This window comes from Mesitornis unicolor, unplaced genomic scaffold (assembly GCF_000695765.1).
Source record: "Mesitornis unicolor isolate BGI_N332 unplaced genomic scaffold, ASM69576v1 scaffold15517, whole genome shotgun sequence".
Lineage (NCBI taxonomy): Eukaryota > Metazoa > Chordata > Aves > Mesitornithiformes > Mesitornithidae > Mesitornis > Mesitornis unicolor.
In genome coordinates, this window is record NW_010194490.1 from 4597 (window position 1) to 25485 (window position 20889).

The 20889-nt window shown below is 41.4% G+C and overlaps 1 protein-coding gene across 1 annotated transcript in view; it reads right to left on the reverse strand.

The window, feature by feature from the left end:
- Positions 1 to 8423: 8423 nt before the first annotated feature.
- LOC104543262 (chromosome unknown open reading frame, human C2orf43) overlaps positions 8424 to 20889 on the reverse strand; it is a 110673-nt gene continuing 98207 nt past the window's right edge. Inside the window, exons 8-9 of the mRNA XM_010187831.1 lie at positions 20421 to 20503; positions 8424 to 8615 (exon numbers count right to left, since the gene is read on the reverse strand). Of these exons, the coding sequence (XP_010186133.1) occupies positions 8424 to 8615; positions 20421 to 20503 (275 nt within the window). The remainder of the gene's footprint in view (positions 8616 to 20420; positions 20504 to 20889) is intronic.

Below are 20889 nucleotides of genomic sequence, written 5' to 3' on the forward strand. Positions count from 1 at the left end.
GCCCTGAAATACGAGTGCCTTCTCTTTTGTCTGTGTTGAGGCAGCATGGCTAGGAGAAAAATAACCTGTGTGGGTTGATGGCAGTGAGGATCTGTGATTTCATAGGGTTTGGCACGTGAAATGCTGCTGTGCCATGGGATTTGACAGACGGTCAGGCTGAAGGGCTGTCACACAGGCCTTGGCTGGGCAGTTCCACCACATCACTTGATGTGTCCTGGGTGAAACCAGTGTTTCAGTGTGAGTTTCTCACTCTTTCTTTTCCTGTGGGCAGGAAAACCCACCTGGGCAGAACCAAGCTCTGCTTTTTGGGAGCAGCATGGTCCTTTTACCTTGCCATGATCAGCATGGAGACACCATGTGTGACCCACCAGCATCAGAGCAGCTTCCTCAGCATTAGGGATCCTTTAATGGCTGCGTAGGGTCTGGATGGGAATGATGGATGTGAGGAGCAGAGAGTGGCGATGTGCTCAGCACTGGGACTGTGTCCTCTGTGAAAACACATCAGGGAGAGGAGGTGGGGAGTAGCTGTCCCATGGATGGAGTGCTTCAGCCTGTGACCCTGTGTGGTGGGGGGAGAGCTTTTCTGCCTTTCCTGTCTTTGAGTTAATGGCTGGTAAAAGAATGTGATGTTTCACTAGGCTGGTGTATGTGATACCTTAAATTTTGTCATGGTTTATGTCTTCCATGGTAAAACCAGCTGCTTTCAGTCTTTTAAGACTTTTTATTCCCAGTACAGCATGTTGTGAAATACACAGAGGTACAAAGATATCTCTGAAAATCAGTTATGCCTTATCAGGAAGCATCCTGGATCTTTGAAAAATGACTGAATTTTGGAACTCCTGCTGGTGTAACCCACTGACCAAGGACAGCCCCCTATATCTTGAAATGTGCTTTGCAGCCTCGCACCTCAAGACATCTGTAGCCCATGCGGCTGCTTTTTCATTTACTGGCACTGGTATTTGTGCAGCCCCCCTGAGTTTACCATGTTGGAGAGGCGCTGTTTTGCACAGTGGTGGGATGGAGCACACTGGCAGCCTGGCTGAGGCACCGTGGTTAACTTTTAGCTGAGTGGAGTAGGGTAGGGAGCATTGGGCTGCAGAGCATTTTCATGGAGATCTGTGCTGAAAAAAACTTAAACCAAAGCTTGATCCATTCCCAAAAATGGCTGAAAAAAAACCCCAGCCATTTTTCAGAGGATGGTGTTCCCCACAATGTTTCATTCATTTCCTCCATCCTGCCTTGACGGAGAGAGAGGAGGGGAGCAGGAGGGAAAAATCAAGGGGCAAAGTTTAGGGTTCCCTCACTTCCGACCTGGTTGTCCCAGGTCACTGTGTGCCAGCCAGGCACTGCCGAGGGGCTCAGAGGACCTCACAGGAGCTCAGCCATCAGCAGCAGGGTGTGAAATAACACCTATGGGGCAGGAAAAGGGATGGTTGCACATGGAGAGGACGGGCTTCAGCCCTCAAAGAGGTGCCAGTGGTTGTGTAGGCAGTGATCAGCTGGGGATTGGGCACTGTGTGGGGACAGCTCGTCCCTCTTTGGCCAGGGAGGGGGGTGATCATGTTGGTTATACTCACCCCACATGCTGTAATTAACCTTTCAAATAGTGCCAAAAAGGAAAGGTCTGAGTTTCTGAGGTGCTGAAGTTTCTGAGTGCTCCCAAACTCTTCAGGGGAGGCCACCTTTGTGCGATGCCTTTGCAAATCAAACTCTTGCAACCTGAGGAGTAGCTGGGGCCTTTGCCCACCTGGAGTCACTGGCTTCATCCTGCGCTGTGGCTTTTTGCTGGAAAAGCTGGTGGAGATGCTGCTCACAAGACTTGGACGTGAGTCCGTACAGGAAAGAGCTGCTCCTGCTCTGCTCTTGGTGCTCCTGCTTTAGGTGCAGGCAGGAGCAACGCCAGCCCTGCTCATTGGTCCAGTTTGCCAAATCACTGCAAATCCCATCACCGCGGGCTCTTTTCCTGAAGTCAAGCTAGCGCTATCTGGAGCAACTCTGACAAAATGAGCCTCTCTGCTGGTCAGTAATGGGTTTATTTATGTGTTCTTTTCTTTGATTAGAAAGGAAAATATGAAAAAACTAAATAGGACTCATGTTTCCAATAGCAGTATCTCTAGTAGTTATAATTTTTGAAGCAATACTCATATCCCTGTGTGTGCCTCTAAACTATCCATGTATTTGTTCAGCTTTTTCAGGTCTGAGTGTTTGAAATATCTCTAAAGAAGACAGCTCTGTAAGTGATGGTGTAAATGCATTGTTTGTATGTATTCTAAAGTTTAAATAGATTGTACATATGGGATTGTAAATGAACTGTAAACAGCAATCTATATTTTCTTGAATATATTATACAGCAGTATATATTTGTTAAATAAGTATTCTTGTATACTCTTCAGTAACCTTTTTAATATTTTGTACAGATAAGTTTATTAAATATTTTATTGATAAATAGATCTCTGCAAGATTTTTTTTCTTTTAAAGACTTGTGCCCATGTCCGGAAACCAAATGGCTCATTTCACAGCAAACTTCAGGAGCCACCCTTAATTCCTGGGCTACCTAAGACGTTAAAATCAAAAATGAAAAAGCTGTTCATTTTACATTGACTTCCTTGGCAACCTCAGGTGTTTTTCTTGAAAAAAAAAATCACAGAACAGCGAGTGTTTGTGATGGCTTTATCAAGATGTACATCCCTTTTCTTCCCTCTGTTTCTGAACACAGCTCACCTGCCTTGACCAGTAGCCACCCAGCTCCAGCCAAAAATGATTCTCTCATTGACTGGAATAGAAAGATTTTTTAGAGGCTCAGAAACATTGAATTGAGGGAGTAAATGTGAAGAATCCCCTGCTCACACCACGCTTGTGATCACACAAAGTGAGCCTGAGGGGTTTGACCTGAGCAGAGGGAGCCCAACGCAATAGATGGGTGAGGGAGGAACCCAATGTGGTTAGGTCTAGCTAATTGCCAGCTAGGAAATGAGGAATGAATGAGCAATTTAAAAATGTGGGAAATGAAAAAATATATGTGGAAAAAGTAATAGAGAGTTATTTCCCCTCAATTCAGGTCTGGTAGTTTCATTCCTATTGGGTACCACTGGTATATGTGATACATCACCCAGTACTTGAGAGATTAGGCTATTACTGCTGCAGCAAAATTTTGGCAAAGATTGCTTTTAACTGAATATTGTTTTTTGTTTTTACTTTTTTTTTTTAAGTTGCTAAATAAATTACCCTGGGACATGAAATCCTTTTGCATTCCTAGTAGGTGAACTTTAAAAGTGATAGGTCATCCAAAAAGCAGAGAATCTGTAAAAATTAGCTTAATCATTCATGGAGGGGCTGACAAATAGCTGTATAACTTTCTCATCTGCTTTCACTAGGACATTATAGTGGTTTCAGGGAGAGTTGCTTTAGCATGTGCTCCTGCTGTGGACATCACCAAAGTCCTTGCAGACAGTGAGTGAAGGTAACAGGGTTAAGGCTGCCTCTGCTGTGTCTCTCCCGCATCCGATCCTGTGAACATGTGGCTGTGGAGTAGGGCACATTGGGAAGCACAGAAGGAGTCTTCAAGGCATCAGGTATGTGTTTCAGTCACAGTGAAGCCACATCACTTTTCAAGACCCAGGAGAAACGCATGGAGAAGAGGTTTGCCTGAAGGACTTAAAAATTCTTACAACACTGGTATTTGCTAGGCTGCCCTCTCACCTTGAGCACACCCACAGAAACGTGTGGCTCAGCTGGAGTGAACCACGTTGATCTCTGTTCACATGGAGTGACACACCAAACACAAGCCACCTTTTGGGCAGTAACCTGCATCTTTTGGAGTCACACTGGCTGAGGAGGTCTTTAGGCACAAGTTCTCCAACCAGGCATGTGGAGGGAGACGGGATGGCATTTGCTACCATGGCTCCTGCCCACTCTTGATGCTTAAAATCCTTGGGCTTTTTTTGTGGGTAAAAATATGGGTCCCTTCCTAGTAAACAGTGATGACTTGCACTACCTCCCGCACAATAAGAGCAGATGATGTTAATGTTTCAAAAACTTTATATTCTGTAAATGGTATTCCTGTTTCTAACAAGTTAGATTGGAACAGCGGGATTCTTATCACATTTTAGGGGTGCCTGTTAGGGATAAGGAGTAGCTGAGTCCTGACAGTGAGAAGGCCTTTTTTCCCCCAATTCCAAACCATGGTACACAAAAATTTATCTTAATATATGCAGCACAGTGTACTTTAGAGCCTGGGGGTTTTAAGGCAAATTTGTTGAAGATCATAAACTAGGAAAATTGGGGGCACCCTCCATTGGCTCTTTATTGTGAATTGCTTCAAATAGGATGGCAAAAAACCCCACAACCCTCTAAGTGACTGGCAAACACTGCGTTCAGATACAGAGAACTGGATGTTTTAAACAACTTTCTGCATTTTATTGGCTACTGCAACCTACTCCCAACACCACAGTTACTTTCCTGCAAGCACGTTCCTGTAGTGGGTGGAATGGAAAAAACTTAGTCCATTTACTATCAGTTTAAGCACTTGAAAACAGTCTCTAATTAAATCTCTAATGAAGTCTCTCCCTGCCTGTCCCATCTGAGTGTGCGTGTTAGCTCACTTCCAACTCCTGCAGGATGCTACCGAGAGCAATGCTGGCGTCTGGCAGCTGGCTTGTCCTGTTACTGCCGTATCTGCTGCTTGTACTGCAACCCCATCGGCTGTTCCAGAAATATATGTTGTTTTAATAGTTCCTGGTCACTCACAAATGCTCTCTGGATTCTGATTTTGTAAATGTGCCAGGAAAAGGCAACATTTTCCTGCAAGCGAAGAGCCTCAGAAACTGATTGTAGTTGGGAGTGTGACCTGTGACACAGAGCAGAACAAGTCTCTTGGGGCTAGTGAGTTTATCCAAACCCAGTAATAGTTTGAGCAACTTTATTAATGGTAACATTGAACATCTCATTTAAAGGCTTTGCTGGCAATTAGCTAGACCAAAGAAAGGGACAGGGAGTGGATGCACACATAAACCCATTTTCTGTAAAATAAATACATAAATGACCTCAACTGCAGAGAAGAGATTATCTGCTGTGGCTCATGTATGCAATCTGTCTCTTGCGAGTCAAGAAACTGGTGTTTAGCTTGGAGTCCAGTTCCAAATTCTTCACCATAAACACTGGGCAAGCACTCATCAAGCTTCCTGAAGGGACAGACCTCACTAATCCACACGCTCCATAGCTCATTCAGAGCAGCAAACGTGGAGCTGGAGAGAGCAAGAGGAACGCTGAGTGGATCTGGATAAAAATGCTTAAGTGAGTCAGGTGCCTACCACCCACTGATTTTCTCCGCACTTAGCAGATGTCTACATCACACATGAAATTTGAGGTCTGCAAGTATACTTGTAAATTTTGTACGCGCGAAGTAACGAAGAAGGCGAACTAAGACTAAACAAGTTATCAAAATAAAGAATGCAGTTACATTTTACCATAAATGTCTTTATTTTTGTTATTGGAGTTGTGTACTTCTTCATAAAAGGTATCAATATAGCAAAACACTTGAACATGAGTCGAAGTCATTGAAGCTAGCAGGATTACTTGCGCAGTGAGAATTAACCACACATGTGAATGACACAGATTAGGTGCTACTGCATACAGTCAATTCATTTGTGATAGGTTTCCCAAGAACTCTAAAACAGTCTAAAATAGGCAAGACCACTGTGTTTTCATCGTAAGTTGGCACATTTGGACCATAAACACTTTTGACACTCTTTGCCTGGGGTCGTGGTGAACACCATGGGCTTCAGAGGAGCTGACGTCGTGAGAGATCTGCTCCTCTGAGGAAATACAGCTGTGGAAACTAGACCCACGCTTTTCTGCAATGAATAGAGCAGCAAATTTTCAGATTTTAGCCTTACAGTAACAGCTTCTAGGAGGAAGGTAGCAACTGAATCAATATGGTTTTGATAATCTTAGAGAAAATTCGTTTAAGAAAATTGTAAGGCATTATCCTGCAGTAGATCTGGTCAGCGATGACCAGATCTAATCTCAGTTTAGGTCTTAATGCAGCCAGTTGGATTTATTATAATGGATTAACATTTGTATAAAAGGCATACACAAGTCAAGTATTGCTAAATTAATTCCTCATACAAAGTATACGAATAATGCACTGTAAACAACTGCTTCTCGTAAGTGCTTCAGTTTCCAAACTTTAATAGTTGCTTGTCATCTTTGGTTAATGCAAGATTTTTTCTGTCCTCAGGAGATCCACTACTACAGCTGAGTCCTTGCTCCATTACCTGATCCCATATACTTTGAAGAACAAATGCTTTGTTCAATCAGATCAATGTGTAAACCAAAACAACGAAGTGAACTGTATTTTTTATGTTGCTAACATACAAACATGTGCATATATATATGTATATCCACGTATGTGAACACACACCCCCTCACTCTGTCCCAGCGAGCACTTAGGCCAACAGATGCACGCAGCATCTGCCACAAGACCATCCAACAGGAACGAATGCATGACAACATCCAGGGGCTGCTTAAACACACACAGACACATACAGCTATGGATTTCTAAAGTGAGAGTGAGAATTGTTTTGACGATGACTGAATATGATTCTGTAGAAAGAAGGGAAGTCCCACAACTCTCCAGTAAGCGGAATCAGCTGCATGGGCACAGTTACAGTCCGTTCATTTGAACGTGTCTGGTTCCTTCCCATGTTGCTGCAACTGTGGTCCCAACATTTCTGCCTCAAACATCAGCATCTGTTCCGTTATGTGGCAGTGTAATCTGAAAATCCACTGGCCAGTCTCAAAAACCAAACCAGTTTCTGATGCAAAGAAGGTCACTTAAATCCACTGTCTGCAGGTTTGAAAACTAGTCCAAAATATCCAGAAACTGAATTCTATTACAGATTGCTCTAAATATTAGCGAAAGACTCAGGGGGATTTAGAGAGAAGTGGAAGGTGTGTATATAACAGTATAAGAAAAGTTAGGAATTAATCAGTCTTTCTGCATCACAGAGAACGTTCTCCAGTACCATTCTCACTATTATCATATTAAACTGTTAATAAGTCATGTAAGTTAGATACCCAAAGCATCATCTAAATTCATCTGTTTCCAAGGGCAGGACTTCTGCCCGTATTCTGTAGTGTTTCCTTTATTTATAAATGTGTCTATGAACTCCACAGGGAGACAATTTCACAGGTTCATGGCTGGAAAGCTTTTCCTGATTACTCTTGGCTCTGTTCCCCTTACTTACATTATTTTCATTTCCAGCTATCGCCTGTAACAACTGCTGTTATCACAACTGGTGGGATGTTCTTTCTGTTTATTTTTGCTATCTGTAAAGAAGAGGGATCAACTAATGTGAAGAACAGTGTACTTGTCAGCAATGTGCTACAGCAAGGATCTGGTTCTCAACAGTAACATTTCATGCCATTTCATAGGTGCAACCACGGCAGAGCAATAGCTGTTTTCTCATGGTGGACTTATCTGGTTTGTGGCTTGGCAGAAAAGTCCATACTACAGTCTTGGAGCATCAAAACTGGCTTAATTCTTTAAAGTTGCTGAGCAAGCACTGTTCTTGCGGACTTTATTAGGAGATCTAGGCCACCTATCAGCAGTTATATACGGATTCTGCAAACTGTTTTAATCTTTTAATATTGGCACTTTTGACAAGCGTCCTTTACCTTCTCTACAGTCAATTGAAAAATGAAACCCTTGCCCAAGTTCCAGACAAGAGCTCCACATGTATTCCCTCCCTGAGCAGCCACAGTTACCTTATGGTATTTTAATACCCTGTAGAGTTCTGGCAGCACCCTAAACCCCTTCTGAGACTTGGAGAAATGGCACGCATCCATTGGTACTCATCCTGACCTCAGTCCGACCTCTGATTGACCACCAACCCCATCTGACCTGGAGGAGACAACACTAGGGTTGCCCCTGGGCCTTGGGCTGTTCTGGCTGTCATGGACCAGGGTTACATGGACGGATGAGACACGTGGAGGTGGCCAGGACTGTCACAGTATACCAGGATCCATTGCCAGGAGCCATCCACAGGTGTGGTTTATCCAAACCCCAAACCCATCCCTGACAGCTCTCTAGCAGGTGAGTGAGGTGGTAGGAACTCAGGTACACTTGGTAGCCAGTAAATCCAGTATCAGTGCTGTCTAGAGTACAAGCATACAATAAATATTTCCCCCTTTGCCAAGTCCTGCCGAGTCCTGAAGACACAGGATGACTGTACATCACCGCTGAATCAATAAAACTATACTTTGGACCAGCCAGTCTCTCTTTAACTTTCTCTAAAACATCTCAATAGAAAACAAGTAATAATCTATAATAAACAGAAAAAAATAGGACAGACTCTCTCACAAAAAAATTACACGTTCACAAAATAATTACATCATTTTCTTGTTAATCACCGAATCCGTGTTTATAATTTGGTCAGATCATCCTGTAACCAGTCTGTAATCATGGCAGCCATCTCCTTGCTGGCGTCCAGCACAAAGGCGTGGCGGAGCCCTTTCTCACAAAGCCGAATGTCCCCGTCTGGAAAATCCATTTTGATTTCATCGTAGTAATGCTGTGGACACCAGCTGTCTCCAGTTCCATAGTAAAAAATCAGCTAGAAATCAAAGCACAACAAATCATTAATTTGAAAGACTACTGATGAAGCAACCAATATCCAAACAAAGAGCCCTGAATTATTTGGAAATAAGTGATGACACAAGATATACTGCGAGGAACAGCAAATTGGTAGTTCTTGGCTGTTTTCAAATCTGCAATTACAATGAAGACAACTAAAAGCTCAGTTTCCTCATCTGTAAAACTAGGGAACACAACACAGGCTTAACTCTGAAAACAGAGATCTACTGATGAAAGTCTGCTTGTCTTAATAAATTTGTTATTATGGATCAAAACCTCTAGCTGTCCACAGAGTCCACCCCTAGCCAGACAGGCTGCTGTGTCTTCCCTAGCTATTGGCTGTTTCCTGTGTTAGCTTTCTAGCTATTTAATCAATTAGCAAAATTACCAGTAAACTTGATGCTATGTCCCAGCTGAAAGGACTAACCATTATGGCTTTTCTTCTGGATACAAATTAAGAGAAAGTAGGAGGTTACTCTGCATTTGTGAGTAGCTCAGTCTTACTGGCATCTGTTAGGTCTGATCTCAAACCACCTGCCCACTTTCTTGACCTTGGTGTTAGATGTAAACTAGAGGTTACTCACTCAGCCATGCTAGAGTTACAGCAATTATGGTCATTCTCAGGAGAAAAACCTTTTTTTATTTTGGAGAATTTTATGATCACAGAATCTTAGAATGATAAAAACATAGACTAGTTTAGGTTGGAAGGGACCTTTAAAGGTCATCCAGTCCAACCCCTCCTGTCATAAGCAGGGACATCTTTGACTAGACCAGCTTGCTCAGAGCCAGGTCCAACCTGGCCTTGAACGTTTCCAGGGGTGAGGCATCTACCACCTTTCTGGGCAACCTGTGCCAGGGCTTCACCAGTATCACTGTAGAAAATTTCTTCCTTATATCTAGTCTGAATCTCCCCTCTTTCAGTTTAAAACCATCACCCCTTGTCCTATCATAACAGGCCCTACTAAAAAGTTTGTCTCCATCTTTCTTATAAGCCCCCTGTAAGTACTGAAATGCTGCTATAAGGTCTCCCCAGAGCCCTCTCTTCTCCAGGCTGAACAACTCCAGCTCTATCTTAACTTTGTGAAGTGCTGCCCGTGTAGAACACAGGCACCTCCTGGAAATCAATGCGCAATTTTCCTTTGGGTTGTAACATGGAATTAAAATTCCACCAAAGTTAATTTTCTTTTGGTCTTGCCCTTATACCCTTGTTCAATGACACACATAAAGCAGGTGCTACAGGGCTCGCCTAAACACAAAAGTCTTAAATTTCAGGTAAATATGTTTAGTGAAGTTTTTCACTGTTAGAAACACTAAATGTCCCTCTTTCCCAAGTCATCCTCTCCCACCATTTTCATCTCAACTTTGCATTGAGATTTTTCATGTCTTTCAATTTCTATAAAGTATTTGAAGGGAGAGAGGTTGTCTGGGAGAGAATAAAACCTATAGATGTAAAACTATACAGGAATAAGATTAATGGCAAGGACTCTTTTATACTAAAAAGTTTGAATGCAGGTACCAGAAGGATGCTGATTGCTCAACGTATCACACACAGCTTGGCCCAATTTCATTACTCTGATTTGTTTTGTATTTCATTTCTGTACTGCAGTGAATAATTGAGCAACGCTAACATAAATTAGGGGACAAGAAGTTTTCCTTTCATCACAAAAATCTTCAATTCCATCATTTTCATAGCCATGGGGAACAGAAATAAATGCACCCACTGGGGCAGTGGTGGGCTAGGAGTCCAGACTGCGTTTCACAAAATGTTACAAGTTTTCGTCCAACTTGCTTTTCTCTTGTTGAAGTGTACCCAAAATCTGGACATTACTGACTACTGGCTGTATCCAAAATGGAATATCTCAGCTGCATAGACACCAACCCACGTTGTACTTCTATGTATATGTAAAACATAGAACATAAACCATTCCATGTTAACAAATATTATTGGTTTCCTTTGTCACTCACCAATTGCTGCAAACAAGGTATGTTATTTGCTTTAGCAGAAAATTTCTTCTGCTCTTGCCTTCAATTTGTAAATCACAGTATGTCACACTAGCCAAACTTTTTCAAAAAAGCCAACATAAAATGGCCAGCTGCATTCAAGCCTTTTGAAAGCCAAACATCTGACTGAATTATGTTTAACCCTGGGCTCTGTTACCAACAGATACAAAAATAAAGATTACGAAACTCAGAAAAAAAAATGGAGCAACTCCAGTTTAATGGAGTAGTCCTTGAAATTATTAGATATTTTGATAGTTGAGTCATAGATCATCACATGATCGTTTAGAAAATGATGAAAAGACATTTACACGTACAAAGGTGCATAAAATACTTGGCTTAGTCCACATGAACTGAGAAATGGGCTGTTCTCCAGGTAGGGTTGTAAACTTGAGAACTCACAGATTTGGAAATGCCTAAACAAAAGATTTATGTGGATTCTTAGCTTGCCTCTGGTATTTCTGCATTACAGTTTAATCTTTCACCGCATGATCCAAAGGATCCCTGACTCATTCAATCCACTGACAGGATGACATTCGGCTGATGAGCTGCTATTTGATAGTATTTTTCGTTTTAAATTCTGTGTGTGTGGTCTGAGGATTTATTTACCACATATTTCATGGTTTACAGACAGAATTTATTTTCTTATGTGCATTCCTCTGGCATGTACCACTACAGGATGTGCATGCTCACATTTATTAATTTAGTTTTGCATGGTCATTAGTGGCCATTTTTATCTCCATTTCACAGTTGGGCAGCACAAAAATTAATGACAAACTACATACATTTATTTGAAAGTATGCAGTGCAGTCTGAAAGACCTAGAGCTGGTTTTCCAGTGTGCGCAGCACTGCACAGTACTGACTATGCTCAAAGGACAGCACTCCTAGGCCTCATTTGCAGGTGCTGTGAAACACTGTCTATCTGTCTGTAAAACAGATTTCAAGGTCTTAAATGAGATACTTAGAAAAGTGCTGACAAATTGTGAAAAATCTATGAAAAATATTAATGTCTTCACCAACAGCCCACTCTTGGTTGTGAAGTTGACGTGCCTTTACCATGAAGTGATCCAGTTTTACTTCATCTAGTTCCCTGTTTCTTTCAACAGGTATTTTACTGCTTCTGCCACAAATGAGGTAGGAGTTCTGCATCCTGCTGTCTCCTTCATTACACAGCAATTTTGGTTAACGAGAGAGGAAAAAGGAAAAGTGATGTCTTAATGAAAGACCACCTCTAAATGCATACCTAAGAGGCATCTGAATTAAGATTGGTGCTCTTGAACTTTGAAATGCTTGGAATTTCAACTGGCTGTAGCAGAGCTTGTGTATACAGTCTGTTAGACTTCAATGAGCTGAACCAAAAACCAACTATTCTACATGTGGCACCTACATGTATTGGCAACAGTGTTAGCACCTCTAATCTGCTGTGTTAGGCCTCTGTCCCTCAAGGTAACGGTGCAATTGGAAGCAGCAGCACTGTCAGTGTCTGGCCAGAGAAAAACAGTTTTATAACAGGAAGATTTGGGGAACTTCACTTAATTCTGCAGTTATTTTGTCTGCCTATTTCATGTTGGGGTGTGCCCTCTGTGTTTCTATGTGCACATAAAACTAAAACTTAAACATATGTATTTCTTAATTAGAAGCTGCCAACAGAATTCAGAATTGTTTTCAAAATGCTTCCCTATTAATGGATTATGCTATAAAATCTAAAAGCAGGATTGTAATTGAGATGGAAATTTTCAGTGACCCAGATGGTGGTACATGAAACCTGACAGACTTGACCGTCATTTGGGGCACTGAGGGTCTCGCTTTGAGTGACAAAATGTCTATTTTTTTACACAGAATCACAGAATCACAGGAGTTGGAAGGGACCTCGAAAGCTCATCCAGTCCAACCCCCCTGCCAGAGCAGGATCACCCAGACCAGGTCACACAGGAACACATCCAGGTGGGTTTTGAACGTCTCCAGAGAAGGAGACTCCACAACCCCTCTGGGCAGCCTGTTCCAGTGCTCTGTCACCCTCACAGTAAAAAAGTTTTTCCTCATGTTCACATGAAACCTCCTATGCTCCAGCTTGCTATGGAGCATACCCTATGCCACAAACGGCCACAAAATATACAGATATTAGGGTGTTACCTATTTTCCTAATATTAAGGCAGATTCATTTTAGACGTATTTAAACAAAAGTTTAATGCAGAATCCATATGTTCTCATCGCAACATCAGCTTTGCTACTGCAGCATGCAGGAAGCATAATTAGCAAACCATGTGTAACCAGAGGCACATGGGATCTTCATTAATGGTAGGAAACACTGGTGTGCATGATATGATTTGCATGGATCTGTGAAGTACAAATTTTCCTGCGGATGGTGCAGGGCTGTAAAGACATCCTGAGTCAGCACAGCCACTGCATCAGCAATGGCAAACTGCAGCCAACCTCACCATTCAAAAATGGTGACTCAGGCCCCCAAAATAATGAGACTAGCTTAAAAATAGATAGATTTACAAAACAATAAATAGAAGGTTCTTTCTATTTCAAGGTCAGGCTTGATGGGGCTCTGAGCAACCTGATCTGGTAACACTGTTCCTGCTCACTGCAGGGGTTGGACTGGGTGAGCTTTAAAGGTCCCTTCCAACCCAATACATTCTGTGATTCTACGATTTTCCTTCTGCACTTAAACTTTTCAATATCTGCATTTTTTAACTTTTCTGCCATGAGAGCAAGAGGATTTTTTAAATTTTTTTGCAATATTGAATGCTGACACTTCCAGGTATTCCTGACTCAGAAGGGAAATGGCAGCTACCACTGGACATGACAAGGACTTTGTATTATTATCTTCCTTGTTGTGATTGAGTAAAACACATCCTCTTTCAGGATCTGATGATGAGGGCAGAGTAAAGGGGATGTGGGTTACCTTTGCTGGCCATTTCAATACCGTGTTTGAAATAGTTACGCAATTTCTAAGTTTCAAATAGTTTTAAAATAACAGCAATGTTCTTGTAAGCTATTTTACCATCAAATTGCTCAGAAGTATTTTCAGCCTTAGCTTCTGCAAAATAAAACACAAGTCAGAGTAGGGCTCTGTCAGTCTGGTACCCTGTAATATGGTATGTGTACTCGGACACTGCACAATGATGGCAGCTGCTAAGTAAACATCAGAAGAATCTGAGATTTGTATCAACAGGATGTTTACATTTTAAAGAGTTTCTAAGAAAATAATAAAGATTTCCTGCAGTTGACTCCATTGGCACTTGTTTTAGTATGCATGACAGTTCACAGAAGTATAAATTACAGCGAGGTTTCTTGTACGCCTCTTTTGTAGCTGTCATAGGTCAACACTGAAAAAAAATCCAAAAAGTTAAAAAATATTAATTGAGTTTCCTTTATCTCCCTGGAATTTGGTACATGTTATAACAACTTTAGGATCTTATTACATCGGCAGGCACCGCTCCAGCTGATGGCAAAGAGTGAAGGACTGATCTCTGTGGATTTAAACTAGAGGCACGTGTGCAATAGTAAGTGAGACTGTACCTTCCTGAAATCCTTGTCTCTGATATATGAACTTTCTATCATTATTGCTCCCACAAGCATTCACCAGCTGAGACAGCAGCTTCTCTCTGGGTGACATCTCGCAACAGGAACCAGCACAGTTTCATTTGCTCTTGGATGAAAACTAGTTTAAAAGGCATTAGCCCAGAATTAACGTTAGCTTCTATCAAGGCTTACAGAAAATGACTCAGCTTCTCTGGAATTATGGAAGCGTCTCCACCTTATCCTGCCAAAAGAACAGTATAAACGACAAGGGAACCGGCTGGTTTGGGATGCACTTTTGTTTTGGACTTGCTTCAGTTGTACTTTGGCTTTACTGATCAGTTTCTGGGAAGAATTCAAAGAGCTGACGTTGCCCTAGGAAGCCCTTGATGGTTTGGGATGTGGTTCTCTTAGACACCATCTTTCCCCTTGTGCTCCTGCTGTGGTTGAGATCAGCCAGTTTGATGGCAAGGTCTTTGGAATTTGCTTCTCAGCTTGTTTGACCAGAACTGGGGCTTCTCAGCTTTCCAAGGGCAGTGTGAAGCCAAACTTTTTCTGCTGGACTGCTTTTGATGAGGCAGTTGACAATCTGGGTACACAATGCAATTTTAAAATACTGACTTGTAGAGGCTGTAATGGTAAAGGTGTAATGTCAGTGTTAACGGGAAATTTGGTAAATCGAGGCAGGGGCTGCAGTGTTAGCAATGCTGCCACCAGCTCTGCACGGAGACCCAAGAGATCACACGAGGCCACTTCTGTTTCCACTTTCTCGCAGATAACAAAGAGTCAAACTCAATGCAAAGTAAAAACGTGCTTTTAAAAAGGATGTACAGGATTTATCAGCACACTGGGGTGATTAACTTATTTATACTATCTATGTTACATTCAAAAGCTTAAAAGCTTTTGGAGGGTATATATTTAGATGTGTCAGGAACATTAATATTTCAGAAATCGAGTCTGTACAAATACCAAAATAAAAACAAAGAGACCTGAAACCACTGTTCAAGCAATAATATTACTGGGCTAGATTCTTCCAACCATATTTACTGCAAACAGTATTTCCCTCTGAATATCACCCTGACACTGCTGACATTCACTGGGACTTTATCTAAGATGAATCGGTCGGATGTCACTTGCAGCAGGATCAGCATCTGGCTGTAAATGGTGATTTTGTTCACTGCTGTGTAAGGAGCTCAGCAGCGGTGGGAAGGTAGGTAAGTATCAAGGGGTAGTAAGGGTTGGACAGTAAATTATTGGAGTATTCTTCAGAAGGCTGGGGGAATATTGCTGTCTTTGCTCATTGTGTGCAGCACACACCTTATACCCATCCCCAAAATCCTGGAATTTCATGTCATTGCTTCTTCACTAGAATACCACATGGCACGAAGGATGGCAACAGGAGCTCAGTTATAGAAGAAGTGAAATATCACAGATAAGCATATTGTGATACATTGAGCTTTTTGAATGCTCACTGGGATCCTTTTCCACCAAGGAGAGAAACTGCTGGTCCCTGATTAGGCATTCTGGGTGCTTCAAGAGAAGGTTGTTCATGTGGTTAAACAGTACAGGAACCAAAATCCCCAAGAACATGTGCAACTTCCCCAACTTCAGCTCCACACCTCCAGGGAGCGCAGGCCAAAAAGGATGTGAGACCAGCCAAAATAGAGGTGTTCTTGGCTGGAGAGAGCACTTTGCACCTATTCAGAAAGAGTGTTTGGAAGGTTTTTCACAAATGTAGGCAAGCAACTCACTCAGGCTGCGCTGCGGGCAGGCGAAGCATTTGTAGTGTTCTTTTAACCACTTATCTTCAGATCATGCTCCTCTCACTGGGAATAATTACTAAACCCCCGTGGATGTCTACAGAGACTCCAACAGAACCACCAGGCAACATCAAAACAGCTGCTGCAGGGGTCAAAATAGTTCTTGGTTACTCAGGTTTTAAAATTTTTCTTAAGAAAAGGAATTTTAAAAAGAAAAACCTAGCACTTTTCTGTGGAAAGGAAATACTTCATTTTTGTAATTTTTACTCTAAATCTCTGTGTATCACTGTTTAGTTGATATGTCAGGATAATACATTTTCTATGGTACTACCGGTGAGATATACACTTGCATTACTTTAAATTCTAAAGACACAATTGAAATAAGCAAGAAGTGGTACACTTCATCAATTGAATTTTTTCAAAAGGGAGTTTCTTTCTCCTCTAACCATCTACCAGCTGTTATAAACCACTCACAATACAAACCTCCTTAAGTTGAATAAAATAGGTTCCTGTGCCCACAAACTTTCACAGAAGTTTATATTTTCTCCTCCATTTGATTAAAATTTATTCTTCTCAGACAACAGATTTTTTTCATCTTTGTATCTCTACTTCAGATGTTTCCTGTCTTTTCCTTTACACAATCCATGTATCTGCTACACCAAACCACTGGCAAAACTAAACTGAAAAAGCATATAAATTTTCTTTGGTTTACTATGCTAACCAAAGAATCATGATTTTCAGTTGCTGGAGGACATGATTTATGGTCTTAAGAAACGATGAACCACTACAGAAAGTTCACTGCCAAACTGATTCAAGAGCTCCTGAAGTCTGCAGGAGCATTTCTATTGATGTAGATGGGCTTTGGAGCAGATCCTACACTTAAAATTAGGACTACTGTGTATTACACAGAAAGTAATCAACAAAATAAATCTCAATAAATGTAAGATATGAGGCATCACTGTTTTTAAAGCAAAATTTTCTCTGTAAAAATCCTGGTTTTACCCTTTAATGCAGTAGCTTCTTGGCTACAACACAGTTGCAAATTCACTTGACAGAAAAAGCGTCAATAAGGCCAAGTCTTAAAATAAAGCAATGACTGTGGCATGGGGCAGATTTAAACTTTTAAGTACTGTAGAGAGCTTCTATATGGAAATATCATTGCCCATCACAGGCACACTAGTGAATGCCCAACTTGACTATTTTTCTTTTCCCTTTTTTCATTTTTATTCTATTTGTAAAAGCTCCATGATGCTCAATCCTGATCCATCTTTTAAGAATACGGAATTACACCCACTTCCTTTTGAGCAAGAATTACAATAAACTTCCTCTAGTACAGCAGTATCTTTGCCTCCAGTTTCTGTTAGGAAAGGGAGTTGGTGTTATTACAGTGAAAGAGAGCTCAGCTGGCTCAGACACAATCAGCTCATGGTAATTAGCCATCAAAGCTGAGCAACTCTTGTATCTCTATCCCCTACCTTATTTGTCTGATTTTGTGATTTATCACAACTCCGTGTCATTGCAATAAGAAGCCTACATTCATGTACTGCTCGATCCAGACAAATAACTTTAGAGCCAATATTTTAAATGCTCTATCATGTATTATTTTGTTACAAGACACGTCTCCATCCTCTTCATACACTTCCACTGCTATTTAATGTACATTACTCCTGTCTATAGATTATAACTGAAATACCTCACTTAATCATCCATGCCATATTCCAGCTCCCATTCTTTCAACATAAATCTAAAGAATTAGGATTGCTAGACTAAGAATCTGGGGTCTGGAGATAAAATTTCTCCTGGTCTCTAACTAGTAATAATTATAGTTAAACCTGGGCATGGAAAGACTGGAATAATTTAGTGTCTCTTCTTCTTTCTTCTTTAGATCACAGAATGCAAATGAGATCCAGAAATAACTTTTCTATTCCACAGCAGCTGGCAAAGTCAGGTGTTAAGATTGGCTTTTAGCATATGATCACAGCGACTACTAAACAGTATAAATTTTCTGAAGTGACAGCTTGCCAGTTCTATAGCAACTTGGACTACAGTTCCTGTTTTTATAAACTTCCAACCTTTATAAGTTAAGCCCATTTTTATTGTCAATACCCTTTAAATTTAACATAATGCCGACTCAAAATTTTTTCCTTAATTCTTACATTCCCAGAAATTACTAGAGGAATGAAAAAAGAAGTGTTTAGCTTCATTTTTAGACCTGCTTTTTCTTCACTCTGCCAACTGCTTATAAGCTTGCTTCAGCTTTTTGTTTTCTTGAGTATGTTTGCCACATTAGAAGTATGAAGACATAGAAGAATCAATAAAAGAAAGTTAGCATAGGTTTAAAAACAGCTCCTGTGTGCCAAGGCTGTGCTTAGATTGACAGAGTCAACAAAAGCACAGATGAAGCAGACCAGGACACCTGCAAACTCTTACTGTTGGCTATGGGCCTCCATTCAGCACAAGAAATAAACATTTTTGTAAGGTGAAGCATCTGAGCAGACCTTCTGAAGTCGCTGCAGCTGACTGTCACCACTGTCACTATCATCCAACAAAACTTTTATGCCTAACTTCAGCCATGTGTGCTTGTGATTAAAATTTCCACAATCACCTCAAATCCTGATCCTGCAAACTCTTCACTTTCACGCCCTAACACAGTCACCTGCAGAGTCTCACCCCCAGTTTCAGGGCACTACCAGCCCTTACTGGCCTCACCTGGGACTTCCACCTACACTCCCTGCCCATGGGTCCAGGGTCTCCATCTCTATCTTTCACCTTTAGTCTCAGCTACATTGCAGGAGTCTCTCTCTTCAGCCCTGTGTCCTAGACTGAGAAATCCAAAATATAGCCCTATACCAGCTACTATGAAGAAAATGAACACTATCCTAGCCAACACCAGCACAACCTGGTTCATTGCTTTGCTCTATCTGGGACAGTTGATGGACCCTGCTACCTTGCCCCGCTTGGGTGCTGTGGGACTGGACCCTGCTTGGTGAGGGCACTGCCTGTGCTGGGGTCACCCTCGGCTCACAGCTGCCTTTCCTCAGACCCTGCAGCTCCCTGACACTCACAGAGGTGATTCAGTCAGTAAAATCAAACGTTTTCCTAGAATTCTCTGGTCTTTGGATTGACGCGTGGAAAGTTTCGTTTAAGACAATGAGAATATTTGCAGTCTGCAATATCAGTCCTTCGGTTTCTTCACTGAGATACTGCCCAATGTGCAGGAGAACTTTGAATGCTCTGCGATAAAAATGTGGAGAACCAGGCATGCCTAGCGCAGTTCTGTGTTTCTTGTTCATGTGTGCTATTTCAGCTCCTTTAAAAAAACTAGACCTGAACATTTGAACATACCTTTCAAAGTGCAGAAAAGGCAGATGGGATAAGTAAAAAGTAAATCCATTTTCAGTCAAAAAAGAAAGACTGATTTATGAAGTGAACTTTGTACCATATCTATTTACAACCCACAAAGTCATCTTACAGAGATCTAGGACCTCTGTCCTAGAAAATTCTATTCTCCAAGGAAAATCTCTGCCAGTGCAAAGTGCTGGAATAATTCTTCCAGCAAACAGACTGAGATGATACCAAAAAATGGAGGGAAGGAAGGGGACACAGCAGAATAGTATGTTATTCTGACTATCTAATCACACAGAGGCTACACCAATAGTAGTTTATCAAATGTGACAGTTTTCTGGCTCATAAGCCATCTGGAATTGCCTGACCATGGCCACACTATTAAATTCTCTAAGCCTCCAAAACAGGGTGACCACATCAAAACTCCTGAACTGTGCCTGGGAATTGACTGGGAGAATGCTATTGGTCCAGACCAAAACCGTAGGATCTCTTTCAACAATAAATCCGTACAGACAAGAAAGTTCAGTGCAGGAGAAAGGTCCTCAAAACTACTTCATTTACTTATACAGCAGTAGCTCCAGTCTCTGAGGAATGCACTTCCTGTTATTTTTTCTCTTACACTATAGTTGAGTGGCTGAAACTGTGGAAAAATAATAATTTTGCTGACTCGTCTCTATTATTTTTTGATGCCATGGAGAATTCAAGCCTGTAGAATCCCATGATGTTAACTACCGACACCACATAACATGTTCTGCTTGCCCTGTCCAGCAGCAAAGGCAGATGATTTGGTCCATCCTCATGACCTGGCTGGCCATCTGCCTGTCTGATCAGAACCTGGGTAACTACTGGCCTCACTGGGAACCACATCTCAGGCTTAACCAGAACATAGACTGTTCCTCCACCACCAAGGAAATTATACCAGATGGGATACTACATCTGGTAGTGGGGAATGCTACATCTACAAAAGTGTGGATCAGTGACACTTGAATGATCAGTGACCCCTCCAACGGCATCTCTAAAGCCAACATAATGACACTAACAGAAAAGCAAAATCAAGCCTGCTGAAATTCTGATATTGCACAAATACAACTGGATGTAACATTTCCTCGTGCATGTAAGTTTCCTGTGAAAACTCTGAGGATTAAATAGTTACCTTCTTTAAATTTTGCTTTATGGTTGTACTGTCTCTCTCCACAACCTTCATCATTTCTTGACTTGCCATGTACAAGATGTTGGCTGCAGAAAAAGAAACATGCAATAATGTAAGCACACAGCAAATCTTTTAGAGAAAACTGTATGTACCCAACCCTGCAAAAAGGTAAGGCATCTAGAGCAGTCGTCATCTGGACAGCCCCACTGAAAAGAATCCCACTAACAGAAATGGCACAATTTCTCTCACCTAACTGAATCAAGTCACCCTCCCATTAATTAATTCCATAATTAATGGAAAGGGAAAGACACCTTTGGAATATAACTCTGTCCATCTATCTTACAGACTTCTCTCTACCAACCAGAGAAGGAACTTTGATGACCGGCTTTCACTATATACCTTCCAAAAGGTAAATGTAAGCATGATAAATCATCTATGAAGTATTTGCAAGAGTGGGCTTTTAAATAGAAAA